This window comes from Scyliorhinus canicula, chromosome 5 (genome assembly GCF_902713615.1).
Source record: "Scyliorhinus canicula chromosome 5, sScyCan1.1, whole genome shotgun sequence".
Lineage (NCBI taxonomy): Eukaryota > Metazoa > Chordata > Chondrichthyes > Carcharhiniformes > Scyliorhinidae > Scyliorhinus > Scyliorhinus canicula.
This window is the reverse complement of record NC_052150.1, coordinates 73,778,040-73,792,778: the sequence shown is the minus strand read 5'-3', so window position 1 is coordinate 73,792,778 and position 14,739 is coordinate 73,778,040. Positions and strand designations below refer to the sequence as shown.

Below are 14,739 nucleotides of genomic sequence, written 5' to 3'. Positions count from 1 at the left end.
ACGTGATCAGCACAGGCTTGGAGGGCTGAAGGGCCTGTTCCTGTGCTGTCCTGTTCTTTGTTCTATCGGACAGAAGCAAACAGCAAGCAATAAAGGAAGCATGTAAGGAAGGTACTCCAACAATCATGGATGACTTTAATCTACATGTAGGTTGGGAAAACCACTCCGGCAAAGGTAGCTTGGGAAATTAGTTTGTAGTGTTTTCGAGACAATTTCTTAAAGCAGCATGTTCTGGAACGAACCAGGGAGCAGGGTATTCTATACCTGGTAATGTGAAATGAGGCAGGATTAATCAATAACCTCATGGTAAAGGAGCCTCAAGGTGACAACGATTGCAACATTCTAGTATTTCATGTTCGGTTCGAAAGCGAGAAGTGTGGGTCCATGACTATTTCTCAAGCTGAATAAAGGTAACTATGAGAGTATGATGGCAGACCTGGCTAAATTGAACTGGCAAACTGGGTTAAAAGGTAGCACAGTAGAGTTTCAGTGGATATTTGTGAAGATATTTAATAACTCTCATCAAAGGTTTTTCCCAATGAGAAAAAGAAACTCTTTAAAAAAGATGCATCATCCATGTCTAAATAAGAAAGTTAAGGGTAGTATTAAATTGTACAAATTAAGGATAGTATTATATTGTACACTGTACAATTCTGCAAAGAGGAATAGATAATCTTTAAGAACCAATAAAGCATGACTACAAAGATAATAAAAAGGCAGAAAGCAGAGTATGACAGTAAGCTAGCTCGGAATTTAAAACAGTAAGAGTTTCTCCAAGTATTTTCACAGAAAAAGAGCAATGAAAGCTAGTATTGGTCCTCTAGAGAGTGACTTTGAGAATTGATCAGAGAAAACAAAGAAATGGCAGAGGTGTTGAACATCTACTTTGTGTCTGCCTTCACGGTAGAAGACTTAGAAAACTTCCCGAAGATAATTGAAAATCAAGATGTGATAGGGAGGGATGAACTTTTTAAAAACGCCATCAGGGTCTCCCTATGGGGAGGTCTCCCTATTAGAGGGGTCCCTACTACAGGGGTCCCTGTGAGGGGTTTCCCTGCTGACAGGGGTCCCTGTGAGGGGTTTCCCTGCTACAGGGGTCCCTGTGAGGGGTTTCCCTGCTACAGGGGTCCCTGTGAGGGGTTTCCCTGCTACAGGGGTCCCTGTGAGGGGTTTCCCTGCTACAGGGGTCCCTGTGAGGGGTTTCCCTGCTGACAGGGGTCCCTGTGAGGGGTTTCCCTGCTACAGGGGTCCCTGTGAGGGGTTTCCCTATTACAGGGGTCCCTGTGAGGGGTTTCCCTGCTACAGGGGTCCCTGTGAGGGGTTTCCCTGCTACACGGGTCCCTGTGAGGGGTTTCCCTGCTACAGGGGTTCCTGTGAGGGGTTTCCCTATTACAGGGGTCCCTGTGAGGGGTTTCCCTGCTACAGGGGTCCCTGTGAGGGGTTTCCCTGCTACACGGGTCCCTGTGAGGGGTTTCCCTGCTACAGGGGTCCCTGTGAGGGGTTTCCCTATTACAGGGGTCCCTGTGAGGGGTTTTCCTGCTACAGGGGTCCCTGTGAGGGGTTTCCCTGCTACAGGGGTCCCTGTGAGGGGTTTCCCTATTACAGGGGTCCCTGTGAGGGGTTTCCCTGCTACAGGGGTCCCTGTGAGGGGTTTCCCTGCAACAGGGGTCCCTGTGAGGGGTTTCCCTGCTACAGGGGTCCCTGTGAGGGGTTTCCCTGCTACAGGGGTCCCTGTGAGGGGTTTCCCTGCTACAGGGGTCCCTGTGAGGGGTTTCCCTGCTGACAGGGGTCCCTGTGAGGGGTTTCCCTGCTACAGGGGTCCCTGTGAGGGGTTTCCCTATTACAGGGGTCCCTATGAGGCTCCCTATTACAGGGGTCCCTGTGAGGGGTTTCCCTGCTACACGGGTCCCTGTGAGGGGTTTCCCTGCTACAGGGGTCCCTGTGAGGGGTTTCCCTGCTGACAGGGGTCCCTGTGAGGGGTTTCCCTGCTACAGGGGTCCCTGTGAGGGGTTTCCCTGCTACACGGGTCCCTGTGAGGGGTTTCCCTGCTACAGGGGTCCCTGTGAGGGGTTTCCCTGCTACAGGGGTCCCTGTGAGGGGTTTCCCTATTACAGGGGTCCCTGTGAGGGGTTTCCCTGCTACAGGGGTCCATGTGAGGGGTTTCCCTGCTGACAGGGGTCCCTGTGAGGGGTTTCCCTGCTACAGGGGTCCCTGTGAGGGGTTTCCCTATTACAGGGGTCCCTGTGAGGGGTTTCCCTGCTGACAGGGGTCCCTGTGAGGGGTTTCCCTGCTACAGGGGTCCCTGTGAGGGGTTTCCCTATTACAGGGGTCCCTGTGAGGGGTTTCCCTGCTACAGGGGTCCCTGTGAGGGGTTTCCCTGCTACAGGGGTCCCTGTGAGGGGTTTCCCTGCTACAGGGGTCCCTGTGAGGGGTTTCCCTGCTACAGGGGTCCCTGTGAGGGGTTTCCCTGCTGACAGGGGTCCCTGTGAGGGGTTTCCTGCTACAGGGGTCCCTGTGAGGGGTTTCCCTGCTACAGGGGTCCCTGTGAGGGGTTTCCCTGCTACAGGGGTCCCTGTGAGGGGTTTCCCTGCTGACAGGGGTCCCTGTGAGGGGTTTCCCTGCTACAGGGGTCCCTGTGAGGGGTTTCCCTATTACAGGGGTCCCTGTGAGGGGTTTCCCTGCTACAGGGGTCCCTGTGAGGGGTTTCCCTGCTACACGGGTCCCTGTGAGGGGTTTCCCTGCTACAGGGGTTCCTGTGAGGGGTTTCCCTATTACAGGGGTCCCTGTGAGGGGTTTCCCTGCTACAGGGGTCCCTGTGAGGGGTTTCCCTGCTACACGGGTCCCTGTGAGGGGTTTCCCTGCTACAGGGGTCCCTGTGAGGGGTTTCCCTATTACAGGGGTCCCTGTGAGGGGTTTTCCTGCTACAGGGGTCCCTGTGAGGGGTTTCCCTGCTACAGGGGTCCCTGTGAGGGGTTTCCCTATTACAGGGGTCCCTGTGAGGGGTTTCCCTGCTACAGGGGTCCCTGTGAGGGGTTTCCCTGCAACAGGGGTCCCTGTGAGGGGTTTCCCTGCTACAGGGGTCCCTGTGAGGGGTTTCCCTGCTGACAGGGGTCCCTGTGAGGGGTTTCCCTGCTACAGGGGTCCCTGTGAGGGGTTTCCCTGCTACAGGGGTCCCTGTGAGGGGTTTCCCTGCTGACAGGGGTCCATGTGAGGGGTTTCCCTGCTACAGGGGTCCCTGTGAGGGGTTTCCCTATTACAGGGGTCCCTATGAGGCTCCCTATTACAGGGGTCCCTGTGAGGGGTTTCCCTGCTACACGGGTCCCTGTGAGGGGTTTCCCTGCTACAGGGGTCCCTGTGAGGGGTTTCCCTGCTACAGGGGTCCCTGTGAGGGGTTTCCCTGCTACAGGGGTCCCTGTGAGGGGTTTCCCTGCTACAGGGGTCCCTGTGAGGGGTTTCCCTGCTGACAGGGGTCCCTGTGAGGCGTTTCCCTGCTACAGGGGTCCCTGTGAGGGGTTTCCCTGCTGACAGGGGTCACTGTGAGGGGTTTCCCTGCTGACAGGGGTCCCTGTGAGGGGTTTCCCTGCTACAGGGGTCCCTGTGAGGGGTTTCCCTGCTGACAGGGGTCCCTGTGAGGGGTTTCCCTGCTACAGGGGTCCCTGTGAGGGGTTTCCCTATTACAGGGGTCCCTGTGAGGGGTTTCCCTGCTGACAGGGGTCCCTGTGAGGGGTTTCCCTGCTACACGGGTCCCTGTGAGGGGTTTCCCTGCTACAGGGGTCCCTGTGAGGCGTTTCCCTGCTGACAGGGGTCCCTGTGAGGGGTTTCCCTGCTACAGGGGTCCCTGTGAGGGGTTTCCCTGCTGACAGGGGTCCCTGTGAGGGGTTTCCCTGCTACAGGGGTCCCTGTGAGGCGTTTCCCTGCTGACAGGGGTCCCTGTGAGGGGTTTCCCTGCTACAGGGGTCCCTGTGAGGGGTTTCCCTGCTACAGGGGTCCCTGTGAGGGGTTTCCCTGCTGACAGGGGTCCCTGTGAGGGGTTTCCCTGCTACAGGGGTCCCTGTGAGGGGTTTCCCTGCTGACAGGGGTCCCTGTGAGGGGGTTCCCTGCTACAGGGGTCCCTGTGAGGGGTTTCCCTATTACAGGGGTCCCTGTGAGGGGTTTCCCTGCTACAGGGGGCCCTATGAGGGGTTTCCCTGCAACAGGGGGCCCTGTGAGGGGTTTCCCTGCTAGAGGGGGTCCCTGTGAGGGGTTTCCCTATTACAGGGGTCCATGTGAAGGGTGTCCCTACTACAGGGGTCCCTGTGAGGGGTTTCCCTGCTGACAGGGGTCCCTGTGAGGGGTTTCCCTGCTGACAGGGGTCCCTGTGAGGGGGTTCCCTGCTACAGGGGGCCCTATGAGGGGTTTCCCTGCTACAGCGGTCCCTGTGAGGGGGTTCCCTGCTACAGGGGGCCCTATGAGGGGTTTCCCTGCAACAGGGGGCCCTGTGAGTGATCTGCCTATTACAGAGCATCGCGTTCTGGTAGATGACAATCCTGCTTTTTCCCCGTGCCCGATTCTCCATGCCATTGGAGAACACCTTCTGGGCATCATGGGATGGAGAATCCTGACCATCATTTTACTCTTCAGAACAATATGCGAAGAATGATTCATGAATGAATATTATCATTAAATGGCATGAGAACATTATTAATCTACTTGCTCTCCAAACTACTCCACTTAAAACTGAAGTGCCATCTACCTGACATTAGCCTCTTATTATTTTACCTGTTTCAGCTAACAGCACTGATCAATCCTGCATTGGACATTTACTTTCCTGAAGAAAATGGAGTCAAGATAATTGCTGAACCTGGCCGTTATTATGTGACATCATCGTTCACTCTGGCAGTCAATATTGTTGCTCGAAGAATTATTACAAATTCTCAATCCAGCTCCAATGGTAATTTTCGGCATCATCAAAACGTTCGACAGACAAGTGGCATTTTTAATTAATGTACCAATATATTGCATATGGTGTAATAAGATGTGGATTTATTCCTGTGACTAGCAGCGTCGGAGGAGACATAATGTGGAGGTTGGGTTCTAAACACAGGCAATAAGGGAAATAAATAATTGCTCCAGTTTGATTGAAGCCACAAGACCATAAGACATAGGAGCAGAATTAGGCCACTTAGCCCATCGAGTCTGCTCCGCCATTCAATCATGGCTGACATTTTCTCATCCGCATTTTCCTCTCTTCTCCACATAACCCCAATCTCCTTATTAAACAAGAACCTATCTATCTCAGTCTTAAAGACACTCAGTGAATTGGCCTCCACTGCCTCCTGCGGCAAAGAGTTTCACAGATTCACCACCCTCTGGCTGAAGAAATTCCTCCTCATCTCTGTTTTAAAGGATCGTGCCTTTAATCTGTGATGGTGTCCTCTGGTTCTAGTTTTTCCTACAAGTGGAAACATCCTCTCCACGTCCACTCTATCCAGGCCTCGCAGTACCTTGTATGTTTCAATAAGATCCTCCCTCATCCTTCCAAACTCCAACGGGTACAGACCCAGAGTCTGCAAACGTTCCTTATATGACAAGTTCTTCATTCCAGGGATCATTCTAGTGAACCTCCTCTGGACCCTTTCCAAGGGCAGCACATCCTTCCTTAGATATGGGGCCCAAAACTGCTCACAATACTCCAAATGTGGTCCGACCAGAGCTTTATACAGTCTCAGAGGTACATCCCTGGTCTTGTATTGTAGCCCTCTTGACGTGAATGCTAACATTGCATTTGCCTTCTTAACTGCTCACTGAACCCGCACATTAACCTTAAGAGAATTGTGAACAAGGACTCCATAGTCCCTTTGTTCTTCTGCTTTCCGAAGCATTTCCCAATTTAGAAAATAGTCTATCCCTCGATTCCTCCTTCCAAAGTGCATAACCTCACACATTTCCACATTGTGGCTGGGATTCTCCCCTACCCGGCGGGGCAGGGGGTCCCGGCGTAGAGGCCTTGGGCCTCCCCAAAGGTGCGGAATTCTCCGCACCTTTAGGGGCTAGGCCCGTGCCGGAGTGGTTTCTGCCACGCCGACTGGCGCCAAAACCGGTGCCAACGGCCTTTGGCACCTGCCGCCCGGCGTCGGGGCTGGCCGAAAGGCCTTCGCTGGTCGACGCTTGTGCCGGTGCATCAGCGGCTGCTGACGTCACCACCGTCACATGCATGGTAGAGGGGCCTCTTCCGCCTCCGCCATGGTGGAGGCCGTGCCGGCGGCTGAAGAAAAAGAGTGCCCCCATGGCACTGGCTCGCCCGCCAATCGGTGGGCCCCGATCGCGGGCCAGGCCACCGTGGGGGCACCCCCTGGGGTCCGATCGCCCCGTGCCCCCCCCCAGGACCCCGGGGCCCGCTCGCGCCGCCAGTTCCGCCGACACCAGAGGTGCTCCAATTCCCGCCAGTGGGAGAGGCCTGTCAGCGGCGGGACTATGGCCCATCGCGGGCCGGAGAATCGCTGCGGGGGGCACGGCGATCGGCGGGGCGTGATTCCCGCTCCTCCCATTCCCGGGTGGCAGAGAATTCTGGCCACGGCGGGGGCGGGATTTACGCCGGCCCTGGGCGATTCCCTGACCCTGCGGGGGTCGGAGAATTCCGCCCTGTATTTCATTTGCCACTTTATTGCCCACTTTAAGCCTTGACAGTAACTAATGTCTGAAGATGCAACCCAGGAGTAAAGCTTGCGGTTGTAATCTACTTAGCTGATTTCAGGCAGGATCAGTATTAAAAATGATTTTGAGCCCTGTGTGGTGAGATAACCACTGTAGTTATGTGTACTGCAGTAGGGGGATGTATGCCTGTACCTGTAATACAGGTTCCTCCGGTAAGCCCCTGCTGGCTAGCTCCGCCCACAGGGAGCTTATGTATAAATGTATGAGAGCTGCTCAGACCCTTAGTCTACTGTTGCAGATGGAGGGACAACATCGTACAACAATAAAGCCTCTATTGTACTAGTCTCTCGGCTTTGAGTATAATTGTTAGCGCTACAATTTATTGTTGTATGATTTCCCAGTCACCATGGACATCAGAATCAAGCCTGACCGTCTGCAGCTGGATCCGCATTCGCCTCACGCCAGAAAAGACTTTGATCACTGGCTCGCAGTCTTCGAGGCCTACATCTCTTCAGCGGATCCTCCCCCGACGGAGGCTCAAAAAAAGCAACTCCTGTACTCCAGACTTAGCTCCAGCGTCTTTCCGCTCATTCGAGATGCGACCGACTACACCGCAGCTATGGAACTGCTCAAGGAGAACTATGCAACATCGGCGAACACCCTGTTTGCGAGGCATCAACTTTCTACTCGCGTCCAGCAGCCGGGTGAGTCGATTGAGGACTTCTGGAGGGCCCTTATACCTCTGGTACGAGACTGCGACTGCCGGGCCCTCACAGCCATGGAACACTCTGACTTACTCATGCGCGATGCCTTCGTTACAGGCATTGCATCGGACCCCATCCGGCAACGACTGCTGGAAGGGGTCGCCCCAGACCTCGCGGCCGCAAAGGCCCTGGCGCTTTCCATGACGGCCACCTCCCATAGTGCGCAAACTTACTCCGCTAGCCACTCGGCCCACCCATCCTACCCCTCGTGGACCCTGCAAACGGCCCCCCAGGCCCATCCGTCCTACCCCTCGTGGACCCCGCAAACGGCCCCCCCAACAGCCGCCCCCGCGCACTATGCCTGCGCTGCCCGCCGTACCACACCCCCTGGGGGTCCCCACTGTTACTTCTGCGGCCAGCAGAAGCACCCTCGCCAACGCTGCCCGGCCCGCACAGCGACCTGCAAAGCTTGTGGCAAGAAAGGCCACTTTGCAGCGGTGTGTCAGTCCCGGACGGTCGCCGCTATCGCGCCGCCGGTCCCCACGCCTCAGCCGCTCCCTCAATGGGCCCCGCCGTCCGCTTCCCCCGACCCCACGTGCAATCAGTGGGCGCCGCCATCTTTTGCCGCCCCCGCCACGTGCGCCCCATGGACGCCGCCATTTTGTTCCGACCCCACAACGTGCGCTCCATGGACGCTGCCATTTTACCCACAGGTACTGCGGATGCCGCCATCTCGTCTCCAGGGGCCGCCATCACGGGACACGGGTCGCTACCGCTCCTCGTCGGACTCATCTGACTCAACCGGCGATCAACCACTGCTCGCCTCCGTTACGCTCGACCAGTCCCGTCCTCGCAACCTGGCACCCTCTTCCACATCGGTGCTGGTCAATGGCCATGTGACCTCCTGCCTCATCGACTCCGGGAGCACCGAGAGCTTCGTCCACCCAGACACGGTAAGGCGCTATTCCCTTGCGGTCCATCCCGCCGACCGGCAGATCTCCCTTGCCTCCGGTTCCCACTCTGTCCCGATCCGGGGTTTCTGCCTGGTTAAACTCACTGTACAGGGTGTGGAATTCGTACGTTTCCATCTGTACATTCTCCCCGACCTCTGCACTTCACTCTCACGAGGCCTGGATTTCCAGTGCAATCTCCAGAGCCTCACCCTCAAATTTGGCGGACCCCTACCTCCCCTCACCGTTTGCAGCCTCGCGACCCTCAAGGTCGAGCCTCCCTCCCTCTTTGCCAATCTGGCTGTGGATTGCAAGCCCGTCGCCACCAGGAGCAGAAGGTACAGCACCCAGGACAAGGCCTTCATCAGGTCCGAAGTCCAGCGGCTGCTTCGGGAGGGTATCATCGAGGCCAGCAACAGCCCTTGGAGAGCCCAGGTGGTAGTGGTTAAGACCGGGGAGAAGCACAGGATGGTCGTGGACTACAGCCAGACCATCAACCGGTACACGCAGCTCGACGCGTACCCCCTCCCCCGCATTTCTGATATGGTCAATCAGATTGCACAGTACCGGGTCTTCTGTACTATTGACCTGAAATCCGCCTACCACCAGCTCCCCATCCGTAAATCGGACCGTCCCTACACTGCCTTCGAGGCAGATGGTCGTCTGTACCAATTTCTGAGGGTTCCCTTCGGCGTCACGAATGGGGTCTCGGTCTTTCAGCGAGAAATGGACCAAATGGTTGACCGGTACGGACTGCAGGCCACCGTCCCGTACCTCGCCAATGTCACCATCTGCGGCCATGACCAGCAGGACCATGATGCCAACCTTTATAAATTCCTCCACACCGCATCTCTCCTTAATATCACGTACAACAAGGAGAAATGCGTGTTCCGCACAGACCGCTTAGCCATCCTTGGCTACGTAGTCCAAAACGGACTACTGGGGCCCGATCCCGACCGCATGCGCCCCCTCATGGAGCTCCCAATCCCCCACTGCCCCAAGGCCCTCAAACGCTACCTTGGGTTTTTTTCTTATTACGCCCAGTGGGTCCTGCAATACGCAGACAAGGCCCGGCCACTTATCCAGTCCACACATTTTCCCCTCTCGGCCGAGGCACAACAGGCCTTCGCCCGCATTCGATCTGACATAGCCAGGGCGGGGATGCACGCCGTAGACGAGACTCTGTCTTTCCAAGTAGAGAGCGACGCTTCAGATGTCGCCCTTGCCGCCACGCTGAATCAGACCGGCAGACCCGTGGCATTCTTTTCACGCACCCTCCACGCCTCCGAAATTCGGCATTCCTCTGTTGAAAAGGAAGCCCAGGCAATCGTAGAAGCGATGCGGCACTGGAGGCATTACCTGGCCGGCAGGAGATTCACTCTCCTCACTGACCAACGGTCGGTAGCCTTCATGTTCAACAACACGCAGCGGGGCAAGATCAAGAATGACAAAATCTTGCGGTGGAGAATCGAGCTCTCTACCTTTAACTACGAGATCTTGTATCTCCCCGGAAAGCTCAACGAGCCCCAGACGCCCTCTCCCGAGGTACATGTGCCAGTGCACAAGTGAACCAGCTCCGTGCCTTGCACGAGAGCCTTTGCCATCCGGGGGTCACTCGCTTGTACCATCTGATCAAAGCCCGCAATCTGCCCTACTCCGTCGAGGAAGTACGGACAGTCACCAGAGACTGCCAGATCTGTGCGGAGTGCAAGCCGCACTTCTACCAGCCAGACCGCGCGCGCCTGGTGAAAGCATCCCGCCCCTTTGAACACCTCAGCGTGGACTTCAAAGGGCCCCTTCCCTCCACCGACCACAACACCTACATCCTTAGTGTGGTCGATGAATTTTCTAGGTTCCCATTCGCCATCCCATGCCCGGATATGACGTCTGCCACCGTCATCAAGGCCCTGGATTCCATTTTCGCCCTGTTCGGTTTCCCCGACTATATCCACAGTGACAGGGGATCCTCATTCATGAGTGATGAGCTGCGTCAATTCCTGCTCAGCAGGGTTATCGCCTCCAGCAGGACGACCAGCTACAACCCCTGGGGAAACGGGCAGGTAGAGAGGGAGAACGGGACGGTATGGAGGGCCGTCCAGCTGGCCCTACGGTCCAGGAACCTCCCAGCCGCTCGCTGGCAGCAGGTCCTCCCTGACGCGCTCCATTCCATTCGGTCGCTACTGTGCACCGCAACTAACAGTACACCCCATGAACGTGTTTTTGCCTTCCCTAGGAAGTCCACATCCGGGGTGTCGCTCCCGACTTGGCTCATGACTCCGGGCCCAGTCCTTCTCCGTAGGCATGTACGGCACCACAAGGCGGAACCCCTGGTGGACAAAGTACGCCTTCTCCACGCCAACCCTCAGTATGCCTACGTGGAGTTCCCCAACGGCCGCCAGGACACAGTCTCGCTCCGGGACCTGGCTCCCTCAGGTGCCGATCCCATGCCCACACCCCTTCCCGCGCCAACCCCAGCGCCCCCCTATTCGTGCCCATCAGGTCCATCCCTCATCCCCCTGCCCATCCTGGAGGACACGGAAGATTTCGGCTTGCTCTCGGAGTCATCCCGCCAGCAGCCAGCACCAACACCGCCAACACCTGCACCATCGTTGCCATCACCGCCTGTGCCGACGTCACCACCATAGCTACGCCGATCACAGCGGAACGTTCGACCACCGATTCGGCTCAACCTGTAACCTGCTAACCGGATGGACTCTTGATTTTCCTTGTTGGACCCTCTTGTAAATAGCATCCTTTGTATTAGAGTTACATGTCACCCCTGCCGGACTCATTTTTTACAGGGGGTGAATGTGGTGAGATAACCACTGTAGTTATGTGTACTGCAGTAGGGGGGTGTATGCCTGTACCTGTAATACAGGTTCCTCCGGTAAGCCCCTGCTGGCTAGCTCCGCCCACAGGGAGCTTATGTATAAATGTATGAGAGCTGCTCAGACCCTTAGTCTACAGTTGCAGATGGAGGGACAACATCGTACAACAATAAAGCCTCTATTGAACCAGTCTCTCGGCTTTGAGTATAATTGTTAGCGCTACACCCTGAAGGATAATAAATCAGCCGGCCTCTCACTTCGAAATGTAACATCTAAAAAGAGTGCTTTGTGTGTGGATTTCCAAAGTAGAAGGATCAGACTGAGTTCTGATTCTCCCAACAGTGACATAGAATCATAGAATAATACAGCACAGAAGGAGGCCATTTAGAGCATTGTGTCTGTGCCAATATTTTGAAAGCATTAAATTAGTCTCATTCCTCTGCTCTTTCTTTGTAACATAACAATGTTTTCCTTTGCAAGTATTTATCCAATTCTCTTTTGAAAGTGACTATTGATGCTGCTTCCACCATTTTTCCGGGAATGGCATCCCAGTTGAAAATAGCTAAGTTCACACATTAAATAAAATTAACTGAGGGCACGAATAGCCATGGGCCGCAAATCATAGCAGCAGAAAGAATCAGTAGAATCAATTTTCCACCTGTACACTCCAGCCTGCACACAGTCCAGATCAGGAAATGGGACGCACATAGCCTATGAAAACAGGTGAGAGGCAAAGCATCAACCTGGGTACACACAAGCAGAAAATTAATTAAAGAAATGGAAAATAATAGAAACTTTCTCTGACTATGTAACATAAGGTGGACAAAAGTCAACAAAAAGAGGAGAAAGAAACTCCTTTATATTCATAAACGTTTTTAACACAAGTGATTTTTTTTAAAGTTCAATTTGTGAATGTTTTAATGAATCTTCAATTCTCTTTTCTAGATGAGGAGGCTGAGAATACCAAGACCATTATGTACTATATAAATGATGGTGTGTATGGCTCATTCGACAATCTTAGTCAATTCCGTGATCTGTTGAAGCCAACCCTGTATAAAGTAAGGGTTCACAAAAACATATATACAAGTAAATGGTACTACTTTGAGAGGCATGTGTATCTGTAATGTGAGAATCAGCTTAGGAGGAGTGTACTGGCTCACCTTTATTCATCCCCCGCAACAAAAACGTTTTAAACATTTATTTTCCCTATATAAGCCTTTTTCAATCCCAATGTATTTGCCTTTTTAATAAGGAACCAATCAAACCAGATTTTCTTGAGTCAAAAAAAAAATTATTAGTTACTAAACCCAAGGAAAAATAATAAAATATGCAATAACCCGCACAGACCTCAGAAGTTAGAAAAGTTAGAGTCCAAGTAAAAGTTAAAAGAATATATGATTAAGTCCTGTGCTAGTCCCTGAGGCATAGATTGTTGATCATTGTAGCATTTGAAGTTAGTTGGTTTCCTTTAAAATCTTAGCGTTAACTTGAAGTTTGGGTAACTGCACCTTGCAGCAGACTCTCTTAGCTTCAGAGAGAGAGATTCCTTACTGCTTCGTTCAGCTGTTCTTCAAGGTTACTTTGATTTTTCTATCTGTGCCTGGCTTGGTAAAATCAATTCTTAAACCTTCTGTCTGTTATGTTCCAACAAGGAATTCAATTAACACATCTTGCAGTTATTGATGTTGAACAAGTAATCATATTTTTAATCTTTCATTTCTCAAACCTTTGACACATTTCAAGACAGTCAAAACCAGCGGGTTATTTCATATTTCCCGGGGGGGGGGTATGAGTGTCCTTTGGTGCATTTGGCTGATTTGCAGCTCCCATTGTCTTAAACGCAAGCATGTGTATGAACATACAAAATAGCAGCAGAAGTCATCTATTCGACCCCTCAAGCTGGCTCTGCCATTTAATAAGATCATGGCTGATCTGTTTATATTTCAAGTTCCACATTCCAATCTACCCCGCCAACCTTAGATCATTTTGCCTAACAAGAATCTATCCACCTATGCCTTAAAAATAATCAATGGTGCCACCTCTGCCGCCTTCTGTGGCAGAGTTCCAAAGTCAGACAACTGTCAGAGAAAAATAGTTTCCCCATCTCCATCGTAAAAGGATGACACCTGGTTTTAATACTTCCCCTAGTTGAAGACTCGCCCACAAGAGTAAATATCCTTTCTATGTCCAGCTTTTCGGGACCATTCAGGATCTTGTATACTTAAACCAAATCACTCCTCACTCTTCTAACCTCCAGCGAAAACAAGCCAAGTATATCTAACCTTTCCTCATAAGACAACCCGTTCATTCCAGGTGTCAACCTAGTAAACCTGCTCTTAACTGCCCCAACACATTTACACATTTCCTTAAATAAGGAGACCAAAACTGCACAGAATATTTGAGATGTGGTCTCACCAATAGCCTGTATAACTGAGGCATAACATCCTCACATTTATGTTCAATTCCTCTCATATTAAAATATAACATTCCACACGTCCACTTAATTATTTGCTGTAGTCATTCATTCATATTAATGTTTTGTGATTCATGCACTAGTACACCTAGATCCCTCTGCACCTTGGAATTCTGCGGCTGTTCTCCATTTAAGTAATACTCTGCTTTTTTTTATTCTTCCTGACAAAATGAATAACTTCACCTTTTGCCATATTATATTCCATCTGCCAGATGTTTGCCTACTTACTCAACCTATTTATCTCTGTCTGCAAACTCTTTATGTCTTCTTCATATTTCATATCACAACATATTTTTCTACCTGTCTTTGTATCATCTGCAAAGTTAGCTACCATGCCTTCATTCCCCCTCATCTAAATTATTGATATAAATTGTAAGAAGTTGAGATACAAGCACAGAGTCTGCAGTACTCCAATCATCACATCCTACCGATCAGAACAATACCTATTTACGCATACTCTCGGCTAATTCCAGCCAGCCAATATCCTATCCATGCTGATATATTACACCCTACATCATTAACTTTTATTTTCTGCAATAGCCTTTGGTGTGGCATCTTATCAGGCACCTTCTGGAAACCCAAGTACAGATAACCGCTCCCTTACCGCTTCTCATTCCAGCCTCCCTGAACAGGCGCTGGAATGTGGTGACTAGGGGCTTTTCACAGTAACTTCATTTGAAGCCTACTTGTGACAATAAGCGATTTTCAATTAATTTCATTCATTCATTCATTATCTGGTTAAACGCCCTTACCAGCAAAGGCCCCAGGATCCCCGAAAACCTTTTATAAAACTCCACTGGGTATCCATCTGGGCCCGGGGCCTTGCCCGACTGCATTGCCTTAAGCCTCTCCACCACCTCTACCAGCTCAATGGGAGCTCCCAGCCCCTCCACCAGGTCCTCCTCCACTCTTAGGAACTCCAACCCCTCCAAAGACCGCCTCATTGCCTCCACCCCAGTTTCCTGTAGAAATTCCAAACACACCATTTACCCTCACCGGTCTAAGGCAGTGTACCCCACCCCGTCCTTCATTTTCCCGATCTCCCTCGCTGCCTCCTGTTTCCTCAATTGATGCGCCAGCATCCTGCTCGTCTTCTCCCCATATTCATAGACCATCCCCTTGCCCTCCTTAACTGCCCTACCGCCTTCCCC

General features: G+C 52.5%; 1 protein-coding gene across 1 annotated transcript in view; it reads left to right on the top strand.

The window, feature by feature from the left end:
* The window catches only part of LOC119966051 (ornithine decarboxylase 1-like), a 100,256-nt gene that overhangs the window by 74,251 nt on the left and 11,266 nt on the right, over window positions 1–14,739 (top strand). Inside the window, exons 7-8 of the mRNA XM_038797215.1 lie at window positions 4,768–4,930; window positions 12,061–12,173. Of these exons, the coding sequence (XP_038653143.1) occupies window positions 4,768–4,930; window positions 12,061–12,173 (276 nt within the window). The remainder of the gene's footprint in view (window positions 1–4,767; window positions 4,931–12,060; window positions 12,174–14,739) is intronic.